This window comes from Bubalus kerabau, chromosome 17 (genome assembly GCF_029407905.1).
Source record: "Bubalus kerabau isolate K-KA32 ecotype Philippines breed swamp buffalo chromosome 17, PCC_UOA_SB_1v2, whole genome shotgun sequence".
NCBI lineage: Eukaryota > Metazoa > Chordata > Mammalia > Artiodactyla > Bovidae > Bubalus > Bubalus kerabau.
Window position 1 is genome coordinate 51,755,978 of NC_073640.1, and position 9,777 is coordinate 51,765,754.

Consider the following 9,777-nt stretch of genomic DNA (forward strand, 5'->3'; position numbering starts at 1 on the left):
AGTTGTTTTTTTTAATTAATTTTTTTGGCAGTGCCACCAGGCTTGTATGATCTTAGCTCCCCGACCAGGGATTGAACTCTGGGCCACCGCAGTGAAAGCGCCTAGTCCTAATTCCCCAGGAGGTTGAGATTACCTATGGAAAACTCGAAGCTTAAAGAAGTGAGGCAGTTGGCCCAAGAGTGTGTAGCAGCTGACTCCTAGTCACACTCCAGCACCGGATCCCACTATGTTCTGTGGTGTGTGGGTACCAGGCAGGGTAGACTCTGCCCTTGAGCATAAAGCAGGCAGGGAGACCATCTGGGGCCTTGTCAACCTAAAGGGAGTCACATGACTTTCTACCAGGCCTGGCCTGCCCACCAACACTCTGAATGGTCATCATCTGCACAGCTCCCGTTCCCAATTGGTCAAATCTCTATTCCCAACATTCAACACAACCGTGGTCCTTAGAGCCCCCAGGGTCATTGATCTACCTACTCTTTCTGCCTCGCCTCTCTTTCCAACAAGGACACCGGGTTCTTTACATTGCTTTATTGTTCGTGGGGCAAAGATAAGGCAGGAAGAAATGTGTCATAAAGATAAAAACTGGAAGACTTGAGAAGACAGCAAGCTAGACCATCTTTATGAATCTTCCCTTCCCGTGAATGAGAACACGCAGGCAGGAGGCAGGGCAAAGCCAGACCCCTGTGTCAAGACCTGGGATGACAGGCCTCTCAGAGCTTAGAGAAGGTGATGGTCTTCAGATCCTTCTTCTCCATTGCGGCCTGGACACACTTCATGATGTCTTTTGTTTGTAGCATGCTCATGTTCCAGGATTTCTGGATAAAGATGGCAGCCGGTAATAGAAAGAATACAGGAAGATTTTCGTTGGACCAATGAAAAATGGGAGGGAGATAGCAGCGAGCCAATCAGAGGACAAGGCCTGTAAACGGCCGCTGGGCCCTGATTGGTCACTCAGGGAATCAGAGATGGGTGTGACTGGTTGGATGGAGAGTCTCACCATATAGTTGAGGCTCTCCATCACCGAATGGTCGCGGGAGTAGATCAGGTTGATTTTTGTGCTCTGCACTGCCACGGGGCTCTTGCTGGAAATCTCAGCTGCCAAGGTGAAAGCCGCATCAAGCATGCTCTCCTTGTCTGGGAAGAGCCGGCTGAGGATGAAAGGAATTGGAAATCAGGCAATCTGAGAAGAGCTCTCCTCTCCCTCCCATGGATGAAGTGACCAATCGCAGTAGAAAGTGGAAGACAGTGCTGGTGAAATGGACCAATCGGAGCAAGGCAGTAGACTCCAGACCACCCACAGAGAGGAGGCCACTTGGAATCCATGAGTTAAGGTGCATGGGAATCCAGGGAGCCCCACCCAAGTCTGCCCCTGAATTCTTATCCAGCACAGGCCTCAGCCCTTACCTGACCAGTCCACTCTCCAGGGCCTCATCAGCCATCATCTTGCGGGCAGTGTAGGCCAGCTCGTTGACCAGGCTGCAAGAGGGCAGGACATGCGAGAGGATGGCATCCGGTTTAGGAGATGCTCTGCTGTCCCCTTCCCCAGGTTCCTCTCACCCACCTCTGGTTCCCGATGACTTTGGGCAGTCGCTGCAGGGTTCCCACATCTGCCGCCAAACCTATGTCCACCTCCTGGGGGAAGCGATAGTGTTAGTGCTTGGTTTCTGCCCAGTATTGTCCCCACTGCAGCCTCAATGCCAGCGAAACTCTGCATTTACCTCAGAGTCCCAGCACACTCTCACCTCGGAGATGCCCCTCCCAAACACCCCTTTTCATTCCCATCCACAGACTTTTGCCCATATAGGTTCCTTCGCTCTAGAATATAGCCCACCTTCCAACTCCTCTGTCCTCCCAACTCTTTGATGTCAGCTGCATCTATCTCCAGGAAAAGCCTTGCCCTGACCTCCTCCATCCATGAGCTCCATCCTGCCTCCCACCCACTCCAGCACTGACTTGAGCAAAGCCCCCACCCTCTTCCCCTCCCCCACACCTTGACTCACTCTTGACCTCACATTGACTCCGTGACCTCCCCTTGATGTCCCCAATGGCCAAGTTTTACTTTTTAAGATTCAATTCTAACTCTTCCATGAAGCCATCGAGGCTCACTCCCACCCCCTTTAGCTTGCTCCGTCCCTGCTCTGACCCGGCTCTGCCACTCATTTCTCAGCCCTCAGTAGGACCCAAGGGAGCAGAAGCTTGGGAGGATGGCTCACCTTCACCTGGAAGAAAGAATCCCGGGTACTGTATCGGATGTCACAGGCGGTGATGAGATCCACTCCTGGGAAGTAGAGGCCAGAGACAATGAACAACCACAGGACTGACCCACACCCATTCCCAGAGTGGGGAGCAGGGGCTTGCACCTTGGGGCAAAGTCTAACTAGCAACAGATCTGGGGTGGGTGGGTTCAGACTCAACCTCCGCCAATGCAGCCTCCATGGATGGCGGCGATCACCGGCTTAGGGCACTGGAAGGGGACAGAAAGGGCGGGGTCAAGGCTGGTCCGGGAGCAGCAGGTCGGGGGGACACCCTGCTAGACTCCCAGAGTTACCTTCTCGATGACGCTGAAGGTCTCTTGGTATCTGGTGAGGAGCCTATGGAGGTGCCAGCTGATGCGGGCATTGTCGTCACCTGTGGGCTGAAGGAGGTCTGAAGCCATGTCCATGAGGTCGATACCTGGTGGGGAGATGTGGGGAGGCTCACCTAGCCTCCCAGGCCCTACCCATTGCCCCGACTAGAGGTCATAGGCCAGGCAAACCACCACAGTGGAGAAAGCAACTCACACAGGACTTCTGGCGGGGTCGAATTTGGGGTGTGAAGGGCAATACAAGTTAACACGTATTGAGTCTCTGCTCACTTTAGCCTCACAGTGATCCTCTGAGGTAGGTCCTATTACTATCTCCATTTTATCGGGGGAGAAACTAAGGCACAGGGAGCTTAAGTCACTTGCCCAAGGTCACCCTGGCTTGTGAGCAGTGGAACTGAGATTTCAAACCCAGAGCCATGCAGCTGGCTCTGGGCGGTAAAGAATCTGCCTTCAATGCAGGAGACCTGGGTTTGATCCCTGGGTCGGGAAGATCCCCTGGAGAAGGAAATGGCAACCCACTCCAGTATTCTTGCTGGAAAATCCCATGGACAGAAGGGCTGGCTCCTCTGTGGACTGGGCTACAGTCTATGGGATCTCAAAGAGTTGGACATGACTTGAGCAACTAACACTAATTTCGTCAAAGGTGGTAATGTTTCCTAAGACAGGGAGGTCAGAAATGGAGCAGTCTTTCTCACTCCAACCTTAAGACAATCCCAAGTCCGACCTTTTCCTCCACTGACCTGCTCCCACATTCTGTTCCCCACACACAGCCTCAGGGCCCTTGTGATCACTTCAGGGCCCTCTCTTCTTCCCATCCATCCATCCCTCTCATATAGAACAAAATGCGGGGTCTTATACCAGCACCTTACCAAATCCGCACAAGCACCATTTCTAACCTATTCCACTGGGCACGCAGGCCTCCACCAGCTGTTACAACAACGCGACACATTCCCTTCCTGGGGCCTTCATGCCTATTCCTCCCTCTGCCTAGAGCAGCCTTTCCCCAGCAATGGTCTCAAGACTGACTCCATCACACTGTTCAAGCCACAGGGCAAAGTCCACCTCCTCAGGGAGGCCCCCCTCCCCACCATGGCTCGATAGCAGCCTGTCACCCTTCATCTCCTTTCTCTGCCGTGCCTCCCACACTGCCCTCTTGTTATCACATAATTGTGTGCCTGTCTCCCTCTCTAGGATGTGAGATCCACGAGCAGAGGAGCTTGTCAGCTACACACACACACACACACATGCACGGGCATGTGTGTGCGCGCAAGGCGTTTGGATCTTTGCCTCCCATTCTATCCCTGTGCCTAACACAGCTTAGTACACAGCAGGTGCTTCATAAATGAACAACACAGACAACAACCTCTGCCCCCAGGGGGCTGCTCTTCTATGGGGGAAACAAACAAATGAGAAAATTCATTTTGTCCAGTGGAGAAAAGTACTAAAAAAATTAAAGGAGGGAAATGGAATGGAGTGTGAGTGTGTGTGTGTGTGCACGCGCATACGTGCACATGTGCACAGGCATACGCCGTGTGCAGTGAGGGCTGTTGCAGTATTAACTGGGGTGGTCAGGGACCCTCTCACTGAAACGGTGACATATGAGTAAAGATCTGAAGGACCAGAGGGAGGGAACTGTACAGATATCTGGGATAAGACAGTTCTCAATGTTAGGGACAGCCCGTGCAGAGGCCCTAGGGTAGGAGTGCCCCTGGTGTCTTCGTGAGGACCATGGAAGAGGCCAGTGTAGTGGAGCAGAGTGAGCAAGGAGAGTAGGAAGAGCCAAGGATAGAGAGGTGACAGAGGCAGATTCTGTGGGGCCTCCTGGGCCAAAAGGAGGACTTGGCTTTGACTCTGAGTGAGATGGAGCTACAGGATGGTTCTGAGCAGAATTTTCTTCTTCCTGAGGTTAATCATTCTCATTCTTTCGCTTGTCTGAACAGTGCAATTTGACAAAGCCGGAAAAATCAGTCCCACATTTGGCCACACCCCTGACCCTCTATAGCTTTGTGGCCTCTGCAGCTTGTTTAAATGAGCGAGAACAGAGGAGTGTTGACTTGGTAGAGCTGAATTTGTGCAAGGTAAATATCAGTAGGATATAACCCCAATTATCCTTCAAATAAAAATAAAATAGGGCTTCCCTGGTGGCTCAGTGGTAAAGAATCCGTCTGCCAATGCAGGTGAGATGGGTTCGATCCCTGGGCCAGGAAGATCCCACATGCTGTGGAGTGACTAAACCAGGGCACCCCAACTACTGAACCCGCACTCTAGAACTCAGGAGCTGCAACGACTGAAGCCCTTGCACCCTAGAGCCCGTGCTCCGCAACAAGAGAAGCCATCACAATGAGAGGCCCTCATACAACAGCTAGAGAGTAGCCCCTGCTCGCCACAACTAGAGAAAAGCCCTTGCAGCAATGAAGACCCAGAACAGCCCAAAATAAATAAATACAATAAAATTAAAAAAAAAAAAGAACTCTGTGTGACCTCAGCTAGGTCACTCCATTCTCTGGGTCTTGGGTTTCTGCTCTGAAAATTGAGGCTAAAACCCTCCCAAGAGTTCATGGGGATGCAAGGATTCAAGAGACAGAGCTCATGGCGCTTTGAGCAGTGCCTGGCATGTAATGGCATCACAATAGTTCCTATTGTTATACACTCCATCTCTGCCAAGGCCAGAACCGCCTGCATCAGTCTGTAGGCATCTGCTGGCTTCCATACCAGGTCCGAGAAGCTTGTATGACTCAGTGGGAACCACGCTTACTCCCAGAACAAGCTCAGCTCAGCAACTTGCGACACCTCCTCCCACGGGCTTTGCTGGTTTATCTGCCCTACTTGGATCTGCAGACATGGGTGGTTGTCTGCAACCCCTTGGAATAAAGGGCCCCAGACCATGGTACAAGGTCTTTCCCTTCCAGAGCCAGAACTCATTCTTGAGGAGTCTCCCATCTCGTTCCCTGGGAACCTCTAAATGTTTCAGATCTCATTCACTGTCGTAATTAAGTTATTCATCATCATCAAGAATAACAGCTACATCAATACAAGTTTCACATGAATTAACATTTGGTGCCTATTAACTCATTTAATCCTCGATGCAACCTGATGAGGGGGGTGATGAGTTGCTAAGTTGTGTCCAACTCTTTGCGACCCCATGGACTGTAGCCTGCCAGGCTCCTCTGTCTATGGGATTTCTCAGGCAAGAATACTGGAGTGGGTTGCCATGTCCTTCTCCAGGGGATCTTCCTAACACAGGGATCGAACCTGTGTCTCCTGCCTGGCAGGTGGATTCTTTACCACTGCACCCGTGGGTGCTCATAGCATCTCCATTGTCTTCAGATCAGAAGCTCACAGAGAGGTGAAGGTGTGTGGAGGTGGCAGGGGTGGGAGGTAGCTGGCTACTGGGCCAGGAATACTCTGAATCAGCTTGCCACACACCTGGGCCATAGTCACTTAGTGGTGAAGGGCAAGGATTCTGCAGCCAGGCAGCCCACATTCAAAAATCCCAACAATGAGGACTGGGCACACTTCTTCCTCTCTGTGGGTCTCAGTTTCCTCATCTATCAAATGGGGATGATGACCAAGCTTGTCTCATAGGGCTGTGGTGAGAATTAATTAACATGTGTAAAGTGCTCAGAGACACTCCACAAATGTAAATAAGTCTGGACTTTTTTTTTTTTTTAATTAGCAGTTTCATTCAATCTTTAAAACTGCTAATTAAACCAAATGTCTTCTTTCTGGCCTTCAGGTTGAAAATGGAACAAAATGGGCACAATCAACTGAGAGCTGAAAGATGAGGACCTCTGGCCTGGCACAGCTAGAGATGAACCCTCATCCTGCACTTCATCAGGATGAGGGGTCAGAAAACAGGCTGCTTCCTATTTCAAGGTCGGTGTCACCTAGGAAGGCGGCTGACACTGGAGTGACCTCGCAGAATGTTGAATGGATGAACAAAGAAATGAAGGAGAACAGAAAAAGGAAATAGGGGACACGCAAAGATGTTACAGAGAAATAGAAAGAACAGAAGGAAAGAGAGGAAACACAAAGAAATACATTGTTTAATGTCCAGTCTTCCCCACTGAATGAGGGGCAGGGCCTGGGGCTATCTCAGTCGCCACTGGGTCCCCAGCACTGGGCTGCGCCCTGTGCAGAAATCAGTGTATGTGATCCCTCACTTCTGGCATGGAGCCTCCCACAGATGCCAACTATGTGCCCTAGATGAACAAGGTCCAATTACCTGACGGTACCAAGCAGATTCTTCTAGAAAGAACCAGCCAAGTGAGTTACCTGTTTGTTTTTTTTTTTTTTTAATTTAACCTGAGTACAGGGTGAAGTTGTGCCTGAAGAACCATAGGACAGAGTCCAGGGGGAGCTCAACTGATGGAAAATGAGGGGGGAAAAATTCCAGAAAGCAGACAGCCAGAGAGGAGAGCCCCAGATTCTGTGTATGAGCTCTGCCCAAATCTCTATAACAAGAGACCCATGAACTAGACCTACAGCCCAGCAAAGAGATTTAAAAACTGATACCAACGTAGCAGCTAAAACAGGAAATTCAGCACTCTGGAATTATGTAATAGGATCGAGAATTTCCACATCATTTTCTTCCATAGTCCAACATCCAGGATACATGCAATCCAACCTTACTCCAAAAACAAAGAAACAGGAAAATGAGACTCATTTTTTTTTCAGGAGAAAAGGTAATAAACAGAGATTGACCCCAAGGTGGCCCCGATGTTGGGATCAGGAGACAGGATTTTAAAAACAGCCATTGTAACCATGCGGAATGACGCAAAGAAAAATATGACTGTGATGAATAAAAAGATATGAAACTTCAGCAGAAGAATGAAAACTATAAAAAAAAAAAAATGGAAACTACGATACAGGCATATCTCATGTTACTGTGCTCTGCAGTATTGGGTTTTTTACACCTTGAAATTTAAAAAAAAAAGTCACTAGATGGGTTTAACAGCAGAAGAGAGATGACAAAGGAGACGATGAACCTGATCGATGGAAATTATCCAACCTGAAGAATAGACTTGTGGGACAATCAAAAGACCCAATAGACATGAACAGAAAATCAGTTCATGTAGGTTCAAAATTAATTGCACAAAAGCATGTATTTAAGAAAAAAAGGTTTTGGCCAATTCATGTGCAGCTGGCAGGATCTTAGTTCCCAACCAGGGACTGAACCTGGGCCCCTGCAGTGAAAGCACCAAATCCTAACATTGGACTTGATACGGAATTCCCAGAAAGCATGTAATTATCACAACACATTTTATTGACACCCCAAAAAAGACTGAGAGGTCAAGGGCCTTGATCAAGGCCATAGATTCAGCTTGAAAACCCAGACTTTAGAGCCCATGATCCTGTCTTTTGTTGGACTAATTTCTACATTTGAGAATGATTTAAGTAGACCTTCCTCAAGTAAAAGATGGCACTAGTGGTAAAGAACCCGCCTTTCAATGCAGGAGACACATATGAGACATGGGTTCGATCCCTGGGTCAGAAAGATCCCCTGGAAAAAGGCACAGCCACTCACTCCAGTATGCTTTCCTGGAGAATCCCCATGGACAGAGGAGCCTGGTGGGCTACAGTCCATGGGTCGCCGAGTCGGACACTGAAGTGACTTAGCATGCATATAAAGCAGAATTTAAAAGCTGCTTAAAACCCTAATTATGAAGCATTATTCTACTCCCAGGAGCAGGGGAGACTGGCAGGGGTGGGTGTGGAGAGCAGCTGGTACCTGAACTGAACATTTTTCCTGCACCAGAGATCACCACCACACGACAGTCAGAATCTTCTGCAATCTTGTTGAAGCATACCACCATTTCTCTGCAGAGGGGGAAAGGAGGAAGGGCTGTGTCTGGGGTGGGAATCCCCTGCCCTCAGGCCCTCCCCTGTCCAGTCCCCCAGCCCCTGCCTCCTTGTGCAGGCAGGCCTCCAGGATCTGCAGGCCAGACCTCCAGAAGGCCTTGTTCATGGCGTTTCTCTTCTCAGGCCGGTTTAGTTGCACATGCAGAACGTGTTTCTGGGCAGCTGTCACCCGAAGGGACTCATAGCTGTGGCCTGGGGCTTCTTCTGGGGACGCTTTGGAGGCTTCCTCTTGTGCAAAGGCACTCATTGGGCGAAGGTTGAGACCCAGGTTGGTGGAGGCTGTCAATCCTGGGGAGACAGAGGTAGGAAGTCCCTTTGATGACCCTGAATATGGGGCACAGCACCTTCAAGAGCAGAGGGTACACATCTCAGTTGACACTAGGTTGGGGGACACAGCCTATGAGAGGCCTCGGTTTAGGGGATACAGACTTTAAGATGGGCTTCCCTGGTGGCTGACTCAGTAAAGAATCTGCCTGCAATGCAGGAGGACTGGGTTTGACCACCCTGATTAGGAAGATCCCCTGGAAAAGAAATGGCAACCCACTCCTGTATTCTTGCCTGGGAAATCCCATGGACAGAGGAGCCTGGAAGGCTACAGTGCATGGTGTCACAAGAGTCAGACACCACGGAATGACTAAAGCACCACCACCACCACCAGACTTTAAGATTCAGGTGCACTTATAACGTGGCCTCAGCCTGAGGATCACTTCAGACCCATGACTGTGGTGCACGCTAAGTTGCTTCAGTCCTGAAGCAACCCTTTGGCCCTAGCCCGTTCTTTGCAACCCTCTGGGGCATAGCCCGTTAGGCTCCTCTGTTCATGGGATTCTCCAGGCAAGAATACTGGAGTGGGTTGCCCTGCCCTTCTTCAGGGGACCTTCCCGACCCGGGAATCGAACCCGTGTCTCTTAAGTCTCCTGCATTGGCAGGCAGGTTCTTTACCACTAGTGCCACCCAGAAAGCCCTGTGATCATGGTACTCACCCCAGAATGAGTACACTGAGCTTGTCAGCGGCCCAACTGTAAGACATAAGCCCTTTGGATGGGTGCACATAGACCCGTGAGTTTAATAAGGGGTTCGAACCCTCGGTGACCCTGGACAGACCTCTCCGTCCAACTGTCGCGATGACAGCACGACAGCTCAAAGGACCCCTCAAAGATCAAGAGGTGACTCACGCGGGGTAAGCAAGCTGCCGAATCGCCGAAGAGCTGCAAACGCTGCCGCCATTGCTACTGACTGGTGGTGTAAGGCGACGAGAGTAAGCTATGGGGGCGGGCACAAAGGGCCGCCATGTTTGGTGAGGGCATCGAAGCCTCAGGCTGACCGCGGAG

At 50.4% G+C, this 9,777-nt stretch overlaps 1 protein-coding gene across 1 annotated transcript; it reads right to left on the minus strand.

The window, feature by feature from the left end:
- Positions 1-513: 513 nt before the first annotated feature.
- On the minus strand, positions 514-9,777 carry ECH1 (enoyl-CoA hydratase 1). Its single transcript, XM_055552017.1, has 10 exons — positions 9,622-9,777; positions 8,533-8,734; positions 8,316-8,404; positions 2,549-2,673; positions 2,416-2,464; positions 2,214-2,278; positions 1,562-1,632; positions 1,405-1,476; positions 998-1,148; positions 514-815 (listed from the first exon to the last, which is right to left on the minus strand). The coding sequence occupies exons 1-10, from the start codon at positions 9,671-9,673 to the stop codon at positions 711-713; spliced, it is 981 nt and encodes a 326-aa protein (XP_055407992.1). The 5' UTR covers positions 9,674-9,777; the 3' UTR covers positions 514-710.

Coding starts and splice junctions, on each gene's coding strand:
- ECH1 (XM_055552017.1), bottom strand. CDS start 9,673: ATGGCGGCAGCGTTTGCAGCTCTTCGGCGATTCGGCAGCTTGCTTACC. Junction 8,735..9,621: donor CGGCAGCTTGCTTACCCCGC/GTGAGTCACCTC, acceptor CTGTCTCCCCAG/GATTGACAGCCTCCACCAAC. Junction 1,149..1,404: donor CTGGAGAGTGGACTGGTCAG/GTAAGGGCTGAG, acceptor TTTCATCCTCAG/CCGGCTCTTCCCAGACAAGG.